Source organism: Saccopteryx leptura, chromosome 3 (assembly GCF_036850995.1).
Source record: "Saccopteryx leptura isolate mSacLep1 chromosome 3, mSacLep1_pri_phased_curated, whole genome shotgun sequence".
NCBI lineage: Eukaryota > Metazoa > Chordata > Mammalia > Chiroptera > Emballonuridae > Saccopteryx > Saccopteryx leptura.
The window spans coordinates 336,455,192-336,470,442 of NC_089505.1; the positions used below are offsets into that span (position 1 = coordinate 336,455,192).

Below are 15,251 nucleotides of genomic sequence, written 5' to 3' on the forward strand. Positions count from 1 at the left end.
TAGTATATGTATGCAATGGTATTACTCAGCTATAAAAAATAATGAAATCTTACCATTTGTAACTATATGTTGAGACCTAGGGGATATCATGCTAAGTGAAATAAATCAGTTAGAGAAAGACAGATACCATATGATTCCACTTATATGTGGAATCCAAATAACAAAATAAACTAAACAAATTTGAAACAGACTCGTAAATACAGAGAACAGACTGTTGATTGCCAGAGGGCAGGGGCTGTTGAAGGAGTGGGTTAAGAAAGGTGAATGGTTTAAGAAGTGCAAATTGGTTATCACAAAATAGTCAAGGGGATGTAAAATAGAGCATAGGGAATATAGTCAATAATACTGTAATGACTATGGATGGTGCCAGGTGGGTACTAGAAATATCAGGGAGAGCACTTTGTGAAGTGTAAAATTATCTGACTACTGTGTTGTACACTGGAAACTAATACAAAATAATATTGAGGGTAAACCATAATAGAAAACGTTCTTCATATAAATTTATTATACTAAAAACTTTTTAAACTCTTTGATCAGTTACAGGCAGTTGTTATGAAAAGTTCAGAAAAATTAGGTACAAATTAAATATAGTAATTTAATAACTTGACATTCCTTCTCCAAATTTTTTAAAAATATTTTTGTATGTTATCTTATTTGATATTTATGATAACTATATAAGGAAAATTAGGTTAGGCATGATATCTTATATATCCACAGAAGTTATATAAAATTCAAATCTAATATCTTATAGTTACTTAGTAACACAAGTGTTTAAAATACACGAGTATATTTTTATTCATCATTACTTGAGCAATAAAATAGGAATTTTAACTATAATGAGTAAACAGAGTGAACTTGTAAGGAAAACAATTTTTAACCAAAAAAAAAAAAGGTAATCATTTTTGACATGTAATCGTTTTCGACATGCTGTTCTTTATGACTTTATTAAAACCTGCTCTAAGCTGTTTAGTTTGTATCTGGACCAGTCATAAGTCTTCTTAAATCCATTCCCTTGGATGACACTATTATGGAGAAGGTTTGTAAGAGGTTTCCAAGCATTTGAACATTGTCCACATGTACTTCATGACAAGAGGCAGGACTTCTGCTTGTTAAGCGAAGCTTCTGGATTTTTTTTCATTGTTGTTCTCCTTCTCTGAATGGTTTTCCAGCAATGAATGTTCAAGTGACTCAGTTATGCAGAACAGCACCAGTTAAGTAGTGGACATCTACCTAATGCTGCCAAGATTTCAGCAGTTTTGAAGAAGTTAAATTAATTAGTCTAGCTATTATTGGCTGCAGCACTGTATTTTGTTATAAATCATTTGGAATGTATCCTTTGGAGAATACTCAGGCCATACCACTTGTGATTGTAATTGCCTGCCTGCAATTGCCTGTTTACATCTGTCTGCTCAACCAGATTGCAACCTCCTGAAGAGCAGGTTACCCTGCAAGGCCAGCCTTCTTTGTGATATTCCTAGCACTCCAGTCTAGTGCAGGGTAATTAGGCAATGCTCAGTAAATATTTGTTGGTTTGAATGAATGAGCAGGGCTGTGCAAAAGACTGACTTATGTCATCACTTATTGAAACAATGACAGAGAAGTGAAAAGCCAAATGTATATGAAATGCTGAAAAATTCTTATTGTTAATTTGTTGCCATATAACTAGCACACAGCCTGGCACACAGCAGGCACGCATAAATGTTTATTAAATTTATCCATTAAACTGCTGAGTGGCTGTGCTTACCATTTCTGCTATTCTCATTAATAAATGAACTTGAGTCCCAGGAGAATTCAGCAATGTAGTAAAGGTCAAATAAGTAAGAATGATAAATTATCATCTAATGGCTATCATGTTTCTTTATCTGTATTCAACCTTTTTTTTTTCCTTCAGGAGATTTTAGTGTGTGGCCATTCCTTGGAAGTGAATATAACCACAAACCTGGATTTCTTCCTAAGTGTGGCTCAAGTTCAACTCTTACATCAGTTAATAGTAGCAAATGTGACTGGACTGGAACCATCCAGCAAGGCCACGGAGGTAAGTATTACCTGATTTTGATTAGGCGTGTTGCATTTGTGCCAACTTTACATTCATAATAGGAAAAGTAAATTAAATGCATTCTGCTAATTATTCTATACATAATTTTATTCAAAATGTGGTCATAAATCATTTTGAATTGATATTCTTTACTTTTGAAATTTGTTTGGTCTCCTTTCCTATAATTTATCATGCATCTTTGCAAAATTGCTGTGACCTAGCCTCACAAAAGCCTATGTTAAAACACATGATTTTATTACCCTGTTGCAGTTTTTAAAGCACAATACAAGAAACCTGGTATAGTTTTTACTTACTCAAATACATTAAAGGGAAAGGGCCTCTTTTGGAAGAGAACTTTGTAGGCGTACTATGGGAATATCTTCAATAAATAACTTCTGAAGTGTTCGTTTCCCATGCTCAGTGAAGAATGGACACAATCATAAAAGTTGAATGTCTGCCTAGAATTTTAATTCTGATCTGGTGTACATTGGAAGCCTGCATTGTAACCACAAAGCATGTCACCGTGAAACAAAGAAAGCTGCTTGTTAGATGCTTCTCAAGATATGTTTTCTTTGCTTTTGTTTCCATACTTATATGATCGTATCTGTGCTTAGAGTAAATCTTCTATAAAACTCAAGTGAAGAAACCGTTCATCTATGAAAAATACGTTATTTTTTCTCATGATTTATGCAGAAGGCTCTAAGTTCTATTTATTCAGAAGGAAGGGAAGGAAGAGTTACTCACTGAGAGCCACTTGAGGCTCGGCAGTGTGCCTGGTGTGTCCATGTACGTTAGCTCATTATCTTCAAGCACTTGTCACATCCACCCTGGGAGGTGGAGAAGGGCATTGTCACCGTTTTACAGAGCAGGCTCAGAGACAGGAGTGACCTACCTAATATTACACACTTGGCGTAAATGGTGGATCTGAGATTTTAAGTTGGTGCTCTTTTCATTCTGCCACAGATCATATACTATATAACTGTTACAGTAGTGTCTCAGTCTTCTTTATTTAAAAAAAAATTTTTAGTGATAAAGCTTTTAACTGTCATAAATGGAGATTCGCTAACTACAGTAGATCATTTTTTTTACCTCCTGTGATTTCTGTCTGCCTAGTATCTTTTTAAAAAAGATTTATAAGCCATTTATCTCCTTATTTCTGAATAAACTGAATAGACTACCATCTCTTGATTTATGGACTTGAATCTTACCCGTTCACTCGCTGTTTGTATATGAGGATTCCCTTGCTTTTACACTTTCCTTCCACTCTTCCATCTTCCCCATATTCTTAGGTCATATTTTTAAGTCAGTAAAAATTGTTTTCATTATAAGACCTATGAGAATATTGTTTGTTGCTTAATCAAGTACTGTGGTTATATTTCCTGTCCTTAAGCTCTTGTTTTTCCTGAAGTTAACAATTGCCAAAACTTTTTATTTGCTTAGATTTTTTTTCAAATCTCTACTTCTTTCTCTTCCTCCACCCTCAACTTCCACCAGTGATTCTATGCAATGCTCAGAAATTCAACTTTTCACACTTTGAAATATATGAAATAATGTCATCTCTGTTTTTTCCTTGGAACCATGTTCCAACAGTCTTCTTTCTGCCTCCTCCATTCTGAACTGTGATTCTCTAGACGTGCAGCACACTTGACACCAAGAGCCAGATGAGAGAAGGTTGATTTTTTAGGTTAATGTAAATAGAGAAATTATAGGGTAACAATTTAAGTAAGGATTTTTTCCCTAGGATTATAACTTAGTAAAATTGCCAATATTTTCATCCTACTTTTCTAAAATAATAACTATCTCAGTCTCTGTACAGAAACAGTGTAATAATACAAAAAATATTGTAATAGGGTTAATTATATACTGCTCACAAAATTTAGGAGATATTTCAAAATGAATATGAAGTGATAGAATATCCCCTAATTTTTGTGAGCAGTTTATGTGCCTAATATACTTACTTGGGTGTTTGTATAGTTTCTCTAGAAAATAAAATATAGTATGTTGGACTCTTTTGCTATGAACTATGATTTAATACATGCCATGTAGAGTGGTGGTGGATATTTTTTGGTATTATTATTATTATTATTATACTGTTTTATTATTACTATTTTAGATTGGAAATAATCTGCTTTGGAGTTGTGCTTTATTCGAGAAATAAAAATTCCTGTTTTTTAGGTGATGGCAAAAAAGTCTTACATGGCTCACGAGACCTGCCTAAAGATTGCTCGGAATAATTAGAACTAGGGACTGGAGAATGGAGATGAGGGGAAGAGACTGTGAGTGGTAGTGTAGTAGCAGATATCAGTAGAACTTTAGATAAAATGAGGAAAATTGAGGCAAATTATACCCTGTGAACTCATGTGAGTGTAGGTGGGTTTGAAAGTAAGAACTGAAACTGGTATAAGAGAGAATTCTGATCCTCCGATCCATCCTGGTGTTCTGGTCTGTCTCAGTGCTTTCTAAATAAAGGTGAGCGTGCCTGGGAGGGGCCATATTGGCAGTTACAAATTTCTATACTTAGAAAAGGAAATGGGAATTTCCAGTGATGTAGATATGGTGACTTTCCATCAGTGTTGCTATACTGAGTATTTCTTTCCCTCCAGAAGCACCTGAATTGACTACTTGTAACCGGCAATAAACATAACTCCAATAAAATATGGATTCAGGCAGAGCCTTAAATGGACAAGAGGGCCTTTGAGGAAATACTGTAATATCTTACAATTTAGACCTGGAAAAGATATTAAGTATTTTTCTGCTTAGGGAAGGACTTCTTTTTTTTTTCTTTTCTTTGAATTTTATTGGTGTGAAACTGGTTAACATAATTATACAGTTTTCAGATGCTCAGTTCTACAGCACATCTCTGTTACTACATTCAACTGCCACAACTGCCTCAATTTAGTAGACCTTATAAATGTTAAAAATTGTATCATTTTCTCCTGATAAACAAGCTTATGCTTAGAAACATGTCATAGTTGTCTCATGGTGGACGCTAAACCTCAAGAACATAATGAAAGTGTTATTTTCTAGCCATTCTAATGTTTATCTCATACAGATTTCTTGACCAAATATCCAGTGAATGCGTTAAGGTTTCTTAAGGCACTGTTAAACTATCTGTCTTTGTCTTGGCCAGTATTCACTGAGGGCCAGATACAGTGGCTATAGACTGAGAGAGGAATGAAAAATAAGTACATTGTGGCCCTTTCCCTCTCGCATTTTATAATCTGGCTGAGAAATAAAACATAGAGAAGTGAATTTATAACTAAGAACTCAGAGCAGTAAATGAAGTGACAAATATGCTCTATGAAAAATTAGTGCTATAAGAACTATTCAGAATTGGAAGAGAAGACTTTAGGCTGAGGTGGTCAGAGGTCTAGCTTCATGGAGAAGTTGGAATTGAATAGGCAGAAAAGCGTGACCTATTTATTTACTCAATAAATATTGAATCCTTCCTATAAGTGAAACACTATGATGGATGCTAGGGGGACAGCATTAAACCCAAAGAGATAAAGCTTCTGCTTTCATATTTTAGTATTTATATATTTAATGAGGGAGGTAGTCAATAATAAATAAATAATTGGAACCAGATATAATTTATATATAGATAGATAAATGAATGAATCATAGATATAGATATGTGTCTATATAACTAGTTACACACACACACACATATAACTAGTTGCATATATCAATTACATTTACTTTTCATGTGGTCACATCTCTCTTCAAAATAGGCTGAGAGAGGTAGTCTTTCTAATACATGGCCCTGTTTCCTGCTTAAAATCACTTTACTATGAAGGAAGGGGATAAAGAATATTAGGGTACAACTAACAGCACTGACCACAGAGACTTCAGGGTTACCTGGTAGCCAAAACTAAAATATTCCTCAGAAATCATTTTTGGCTTTTGTTAGTACTTTGAACATATTCTCCATGAGAACCTTAAGTTCTATACAACATAATACAGCAAAAATAACATTTGCTTGCAAATCATTCAGTGCTGCTATAGGACAGGTATTGTTTTATCCAGTGCCTCTAACCCTCTTCATCTGGTAATAGAACTCCCCTTCCTTTAGCTGACCTACATTTTCTTATTCTGCGTAGTTGTGATGGGAAGTCCCATTATAGGGTAGACATGAGAGAGAGGCCTGGCCAATCATAGTACTCACTCCCATGACCCAGTATGGACTCAGCTAGGGGCACACTCCTCAGGTAAGGGCAATGTTTTATATGAAGACACTGAAAAGAACAAACTCTCTTTGCTATGAATCATTAAGTTTCATATGTCATATACTTTCTATGGCCATACCACATTCTTCTCCTTCACCACTGTCACATGAAGAAAACTTGTCTATAAAAAGGAGTTGAACTGATAGAAATAAGCAAAACTGAAAGGTAAAGAGAGAAATTAGACATCATCTGACTCAGTCGACACAGTTCCAGTCAGTGAGATATAGAGAGAGGCGTGTTCCATTGATTTCTGGGAAAGTCTTTACTTTCTTCCTTTCCTGCTTGGAATAATGACAGTGGAAGTGACCGGCCACTTGTTACCATGTAAATACAAACATGAGGGTAAAAGCCACACACTAAAAATAGCAAAGGGAGTAGATAAAACGATCCTGAGATGATATGACATCATGAAGCCTCTGCAGCCAGCCTGGACTTTAGGTTCTGAGAAAATAAACAAATGGTAAGCCACTAATATTTGGCTTTTGGTTACTTAGGCCAAACTCAGTCCTCACTGATACAGATACTTTCACAGTATTTTAAGGTGGAAATGATAAAACCCAAGTGAAGCACAACACAGATTTTGACACTGAATAAATGCACTATGAATTAATAAACTGATTCTTTAATTCATAGATATTCCTATTTCTGTTCACTGAAATAAAAAAGCTAAGATGTATATAATATGCACTTCAAAAGAATTGGAAGAAGTCTCTTTCATGGAGACAGGTTGGGTACATTTGTGAAGGATTTTAAATCTTAGACTCAAATGTTTTAAGTATGCAAGAGAGAGGAGTTGAAGTTAGTTGAACTAGAGAATGACTTCAACAGGTGTGCTTCAAAGCTCAGATCATTTTAGGCTGAACCTCTCAGATGAACTCCCACATTGATAATAGGTATATCTTGAAACATAAATATCATGGTTACATTTTTCTCTAATATAATAGAATGTATTATATTCAAAATAATATCAGATTATTTCAGTTAGGATTTGAAATATATAGCATGTAATATCAACCATTGTTTTCTACAGTTCTTCTTTTAAAAAAATGCAATTTTAAAATTAAAGAGAAGGCTGAGAGGACTAAGACTGCTCTGAGTTGTGTTCATTTGGCTGTAGTAATTACTCTCTTGTTCCTGAATAGCAAGTAATTATCTTATTAAGCCTACTTACAGAGGTAGTGTATGTAAGGAGTAACACATGCTCATTTTCAAATCAATGTTTTAGAGTAAATAAAACTTTTGTAGAAAAATAGAAACCATATTTTAGGGGCAAAGAATAGAACCACATCATTGAGGATCTGAAGATGGGGGTTCTTTGATCCACAACTACATATCCTGGAGAAGAATGAGATCAATTTATAGCAATAATTGAGCGTTTCTTCCTTTGACTTTTCTCTTTCCTCCTCTGCCTCCTTCACCTCCCTCCCCTCCCCTTCCTGCTCCCCCTCCCCTCCCCCTCCTATCTTCTCCCGCTCCTCCTCCTCCTCCTCCCTGTGACCACTTGGTTTTAGGCATTTCCTTAGCTCTTCTTTCCTTTCAGTCTCTGGTGATGACCCACTTGGTGACTTGTCCCACGCATGCTTGGTACCTGATTTTATACTTTCTTTTTGATAGCTAAAAAGTATTTTTTAAGGAAAATTTCATTTATAAGGAGTTTATTTTAGCCATCATAAAATATGCAGTATTTAGTGTTTCCTCAAATTTCTAAAGTAATGGATATATCTACCAAAGTAAGATTTTTATTTCCCCAGACTTTCTGCTATTATTTATTGTATTTGGCTTCTCTACAATTATCTAAAGAATTACAAACTACATAAAGCACTCTATCCTACTGTTGATGAAGCATGATAAAGTTACATTTTTTAAAATGTTGCAGTCAAGCTGGTTAGAGCAGGTACATCTTCATCTTCAGTTAGCTCCTGTCTTTTTAAGACTACTAACGCCTTTCATCTGTTCTCCCCAGGCCTCCATCTGTTCTTCTGTTTCTTTTTTATTACAATAGCTTTATTAACTCAAAAAAGGTCACAATGGCACTGTGCACTTAGGTACAGTCCTGTAAGTGCTCTCACATTGCCGGCCTCCATTACACAGTCGTGTAGTCTACTTGCCATACTCAAGCACACTTTGGCACAGATTTCTTCATTTTCATCAATTCCTTAACTTGCTTCTCTTATGTAGCAAATCATATCCACCATATGTGTTTTTGTGAAAAGACTTTATCTTTGACAACACTCCAAAAGTAGAAGTCCATTGGGGTGAGGTCTGGTGATTGTGGTGGCCATTTCACTGGCCCTCATCGACCTGTTCACCTGTTGGGTAATTGCTCATGGAGAAGCTCACACTGTTACGGCACAGAGTGGCAGGTCTCCATCTTATTGAAAGAAGCTATCTATTAATTGGACTGTTTGTTTTTATAATCCAATTAAGAAGTGGGCTAAGGACTTGAATAGATACTTCTTCAAAGAGGACATACAGCTAGCCAATAGATATATGAAAAGATGTTCAATGTCAGTTATTATCAGAGGAATGCAAATTTTAAAACTACTCTGAGATAGCACCTCACATCTGACAGAATGGCTGTCAGTAAATCAACAAACAACAAGTGTTGGTGAGGATGTTGAGAACAGGGAACTCTCGTGCACTGTTGGTGGGAATGCACATTTGTGTAGCCACTGTGGAAAGTAGTATGGAGTTATCTCAAAAAATTAAAAATGGAGCTCTGGCCAGCTGGCTCAGTGGTAGAGCGTTGGCCCAGCGTGTGGAAGTCCTGGGTTCAATTCCCGGCCAGGGCACACAGGAGAAGTGCCCATCTGCTTCTCTATCCTTCCCCCTCTACCTTCTCTCTATCTCTCTCTTCCCCTCCTGCAGCCAAGGTTCCATTGGAGCAAAGTTGGCCTAGGCGCTGAGGATGGTTCCAAGGCCTCTGCCTCAAGAGCTAGAATGGCTCCTGTTGCAACAGAGCAATGGCCAAAATGGGCCGAGCATTGCCCCCTAGTCGGCATGCTGGGTGGATCCCAGTCAGGCACATGCGAAGGTCTTTCTGCCTCCCCACTTCTCACTTCAGAAAAACACAAAAAATAAAAAAAATTAAAAATGGAACTGCTTTATGAGCCAGCAGTTCCACTTCTGGGAATATTTCCAAAGAAACCCAAAACACTAATTCAAAAGAATATATACACTTCTGTATTCATTGCAATGATATTTACAAAGGCCAAGATTTGGAAGCAATCCAAGTGCCCATCAGTAGATGAATGGATCAAAAAGCTGTGGTACATTTATACAATGGAATACTACTCAACTGCAAAAAAAAAAGAAAGAAATCTTACCTTTTGTGACAGCATGGATGGACCTGGACAGTATTATGCTAAGGGAAATAAGCCTGTCAGAAAAAGACAAGTACTGTATGATTTCACTTATATATGGAATCTAATGAACAAAATAATCTAACGAACAAAACAGAAGCAGACTCATAAATACAGAGAACAGAGTGACAGCTATCAGAGGTAAATTGGGATGGAGGCTGGTTGAAACAGGTGAAGGGATTAAGCAAAGGAAAAAAACCTCATAGACACAGACAAGAGGGACAAGCTGGTGGGGGCAGGTAGAAAAGAACAAAGGGCGGATAAATGATGATGGAAAGAGACTTGACTTGGGGGGTGAACACAGTATACAGATGAGGTGTTACAGAGTTGTACATCTGAAACCTACATAATGTCACCCCAATAAATTAACTTTTTAAAAAAAATCAGAAGGATGTCATAATTATCTTGCTGTGCCTGTAATTATGGTAAACCAGTGTTCCTCACCATGTTAAGATACAGGTTGTGGATCTCAACAGTTGTATGAAAAAAGATAGGCTAAATACCACTTTATACAAAAGACCTGCCCGGACTATAATCCCCAACTGATAGAACTGTTCTATTGTTATATGGGGATTGTCTCTGAGTAGTAGACACAGTTGTGCCAATTTATAGGACCTGAAAATTTTAAATGAGTTTCATTGGGCCACAATTTTCTCATTGATGCCCTAGCCTTGTCTGTCTTCATTCAGATCCACTATGCAGAATTGTAAACAGTGATCTGGATCATCCTCTAATAATCCATGAAGCAATCTTGCCCGATACATTCCCAGACCTACATTGCATTAAATACTCAAAGATCTACAGGAAATGCCTAACTCAATATAAGTTCTTTGTTTTTGTTTTTCGGGGGCTCTTTGTAAATGCCTGACTCTTAACATTTTATTTTCCGGGGTAGTAATACTGACAGATCAATCACTGTTTGAAGCATTATAGATGGACCCAGTTTCATCACATTTATCTCATATTCTGTAAGTTGTTTGTCTGCTTAGTGAAGATGTATCAAATTCTTCATCCCATTTCTGGCAAACTTTTTTTTTTTTTTCCTTTTTTTTTTTTTTTTAATTTATTTTTTTAATGGGGTGACATCAATAAATCAGGATACATATATTCAAAGATAACAAGTCCAGGTTATCTTGTCGTTCAATTATGTTGCATACCCACCACCCAAAGTCAGATTGTCCTCTGTCACCTTCTATCTTGTTTTCTTTGTGCCCCTCCCCACCCCCTTTCCCTCTCCCATTCCCCCCTCCCCCCCGTAACTACCACACTCTTATCAATGTCTCTTAGTTTCACTATTATGTCCCACCTACGTATGGAATAATACAGTTCCTGGTTTTTTCTGATTTACTTATTTTGCTTCGTATCATGTTATCAAGATCCCACCATTTTGCTGTAAATGTTCCGATGTCATCATTTCTTATGGCTGAGTAGTATTCCATAGTGTATATGTGCCACATCTTCTTTATCCAGTCATCTATTGATAGGCTTTTTGGTTGTTTCCATGTCCTGGCCACTGTGAACAATGCTGCAATAAACATGGGGCTGCATGTGTCTTTACGTATCAATGTTTCTGAGTTTTTGGGATATATACCCAGTAGAGGGATTGCTGGGTCATAAGGTAGTTCTATTTTCAGTTTTTTGAGGAACCACCATACTTTCTTCCATAATGGTTGTACTACTTTACATTCCCACCAACAGTGTATGAGGGTTCCTTTTTCTCCACAGCCTCTCCAACATTTGCTATTACCTGTCTTGCTAATAACAGCTAATCGAACAGGTGTGAGGTGGTATCTCATTGCCGTTTTGATTTGCATTTCTCTAATAGCTAAAGAAGATGAGCATCTTTTCATATATCTGTTGGCCATTTGTATTTCTTCCTGGGAGAAGTGTCTATTCATATCCTCTTCCCATTTTTTATTGGATTGTTTGTTTGTTTGTTGTTGAGTTTTATGAGTTCTTTGTATATTTTGGATATTAGGCCCTTATCTGAGCCGTTGTTTGAAAATATCATTTCCCATTTAGTTGGCTTTCTGTTTATTTTGTTATCAGTTTCTGTTGCTGAGCAAAAACTTCTTAGTCTGATGTAGTCCCATTTATTAATTTTTGCCTTCACTTCTCTTGCCATTGGAGTCAAATTCATAAAATGCTCTTTAAAACCCAGGTCCATGAGTTGAGTACCTATGTCTTCTTCTATGTACTTTATTGTTTCAGGTCTTATGTTTAGATCTTTGATCCATTTTGAGTTAATTTTAGTACAGGGGGACAAACTGTAGTCCAGTTTCATTCTTTTGCATGTGGCTTTCCAGTTTTCCCAGCACCATTTATTGAAGAGGCTTTCTTTTCTCCATTGTATGTTGTTGGCCCCTTTATCAAAAATTATTTGACCATATATATGTGGTTTTATTTCTGGGCTTTCTGTTCTGTTCCATTGGTCTGATTGTCTATTTTTCTGCCAATACCATGCTGTTTTGATTGTCGTGGCCCTATAATATAGTTTGAAGTCAGGTATTGTAATGCCCCCAGCTTCATTCTTTTTCTTTAGGATTGCTTTGGCTATTCAGGGTTTTTTATAGTTCCATATAAATCTGATGATTTTTTGCTCTATTTCTTTAAAAAACGTCATTGGAAGTTTGATGGGAATTGCATTAAATTTGTATATTGCTTTGGGTACTATAGCCATCTTGATTATATTTATTCTTCCTAGCCAAGAACAAGGTATATTCTTCCATCTCATTATATCTTTTTCGATTTCCCTTAACAATGGTTTATAGTTTTCATTATATAAGTCCTTTACATTCTTTGTTATGTTTATTCCTAAGTATTTTATTTTTTTTGTTGCAATCGTGAAGGGGATTATTCTTTTGAGTTCCTTCTCAGTTGTTTCATTGTTGGCATATAGAAAGGCTATTGACTTCTGTATGTTAATTTTGTATCCTGCGACCTTACTGTATTGGCTTATTGTTTCTAGTAGTCTTTTTGTGGATTCTTTGGGGTTTTCGATGTATAGGATCATATCATCTGCAAAAAGTGATACCTCTACTTCTTCTTTTCCGATATGGATGCCTTTTATTTCTTTGTCTTGTCTGATTGCTCTGGCTAGAACCTCTAGTACCACATTAAATAAGAGTGGAGAGAGTGGACAACTCTGTCTTGTTCCTGATTTAAGGGGGAAAGCCTTCAGTTTAGTGCCATTTAATATGATGTTAGCTGATGGTTTATCATATATGGCCTTTATCATGTTGAGATATTTTCCTTCTATACCCATTTTGTTGAGAGTCTTAAACATAAAATTGTGTTGTATTTTATCGAAAGCCTTTTCTGCGTCTATTGATAAGATCATGTGGTTTTTGTTCTTTGTTTTGTTGATATGGTGTATTACGTTAACCGTTTTACGTATGTTGAACCATTCTTGAGATTCTGGGATGAATCCCACTTGATCATGATGTATTATTTTTTTAATATGTTGTTGTATTCGATTTGCTAGTATTTTGTTTAGTATTTTAGCATCTGAATTCATTAGAGATATTGGTCTGTAGTTTTCTTTTTTTGTGCCATCCTTGCCTGGTTTTGGTATGAGGGTTATGTTGGCCTCATAAAATGTGTTTGGAAGTATTGCTTCTTCTTCAATTTTTTGGAAGACTTTGAGTAGAATAGGAACCAAGTCTTCTTTGAATGTTTGATAAAATTCGCTTGTATAGTCTGGCAAACCTTTTTAGCATTGTCTGTCTTCCAGTGTTGTTTAAATATCCACTTTTGTTAGTTTAATTACCAGCCATCATTACCTTCTGATCTTGAGCTTTCAGAAGGAACTTAGGTAGAGAAATCGAAGTATCCCATCCCCAAAGGAATTAGTAAATCCAGCAGAAAGTCCAGGAAGGAATAAAGTATGGAAGCTGGTACACTGAGCAAAAGCCCAAGTTTGCAACCCACACTGAGTCAGCTCTAAAGTTACTGTTCATTCATCCTGTTCATATTATGTTACTTCTCTCTGACCTTGAACTCTCTCTTCCATAACTGCTTCTTGATCACATATTTTTCTCAAATTTTCAGTTCTCTCTTCTAATACCATAGTCTTTATGACCTATAAAAATTGTATGTAAGGAGGGGAACTCTAGGAAAATAGGTTATAATGAATTCCTTATTATCTTTTCTGAATTAAAATATGATGAATGCTCTGGCTGTCCAAAATAACTGAGTGTCCAGGGTTTCCTTGATTTCCTGTCTGACAAGCAGTCTTCTAGGCTTTCAGTTGCTATTACATAGAAGAATTAACTTTTTAAAAATATTAACATCAGAAATGGGAATGTATATAATTCTCATCGGAGAGTTCACACATTTTTAAATTGCTTGTTTCTATAACTTTGGCTCTTCATCAAAGGTTTTCTGCAGCAAATGACTAAAAATCCTCTCAGAGTATAGAGGTATATAAAATAAACACCAAAGCCTAAACCAAATAGTCTTCCTTCTACACTTTTTAAGATCCCTGGTATTCAGCAAATGAGCCATAAGTGCCTTTCAACTTTCTTTCAAAAAATTGGCCCATTCAGTAATGCACCTTTGGGAAGCATAAAAGTCCACTGGCAATAGTGATTTCCATTCGTGTCAGAGTGTCTATGACTGAGGTCGCTACCCAGAATCTATAGCTCTAGCTAGCACTTACTGTGTACTCACTATGTGCCAGATGATCTAAGGGTTTAATGAGCTATCTTTAGTACTCATGATAATTCTTTGAGTCCGAGTCTTTTTTTAATCAGGTTATACAGATATGGAGTAAAAAAACCCATAACTTCCTCAAGGTTACATAGCTAATAAGTATCAAAACCAAGCCCCATTCCCATTGAGAATGTATTGGTTAAAAGAGCTGTTTGAGGTAGTTCAGTGACCTACATGGTATGGATGTGGTTGTATATAGGGAGAATTATGCAAAAGTTAATATACTATATTAATATAAATATTTTTTCATATAAAGTTTACCTTTTGTATGTTGCAGTGGTAAGCCATTGAAGCATCTATGTCAAGAGCATGACATGGTCAGATTCACATTTTAAATAGTGACAGTGGATTAGATAGTAAGACTTCTGGAAGTTGTAGCTGTAAAATCCAGAAAATGAGAGCCTGAACTGAATGAAGCACTGATGTAGGGAAGAAGAGGAGGAAAATCAATAATGGGCTAACTCTTCCTTGGCTTCAGGTAATGTGTATAAGGAGGAAAGCCCTAGGAAAATAGATTCTAGCTAATTCATTATTATTATTTCTGAGTAATATATGAATATATATTATTATATAAATATATTATTATTTCTGAATAACATATATGATAAATGAGCTGGTTCATCTCTGCGTGTGTTGAAGGAAAGGTAGTGCTCCAGATCATTCTTTTTCCCAGCTGTTCTACACCAGGTGGCACAGGGCAGTGATTCCCCTGCTGCACCATGCTTGGTTCTGGGCTCCAACTGTTACTGAATAGAAGGTCGCAAAATGGGCTCTTCCTGCACTTTGTACCTCTTGAACTCTTGACCAGCTCAGTATTTCATTTATGCCTCCAAATAAAAAAAGTTTTATTAGACTGTTGGGGTTTTTTTGAAGGTTTAAAAGACAGTTGTTATTTGCTTAATGATTTTATTTTTC

The 15,251-nt window shown here is 35.9% G+C and overlaps 1 protein-coding gene across 4 annotated transcripts in view; it reads left to right on the forward strand.

Moving 5' to 3' along the window:
• The window catches only part of VPS13B (vacuolar protein sorting 13 homolog B), an 887,459-nt gene that overhangs the window by 574,666 nt on the left and 297,542 nt on the right, over nt 1-15,251 (forward strand). For all 4 annotated transcript variants that reach the window (XM_066379210.1, XM_066379212.1, XM_066379209.1 and 1 more), the window contains exon 33: nt 1,892-2,035. In XM_066379210.1, the coding sequence (XP_066235307.1) occupies nt 1,892-2,035 (144 nt within the window). The remainder of the gene's footprint in view (nt 1-1,891; nt 2,036-15,251) is intronic.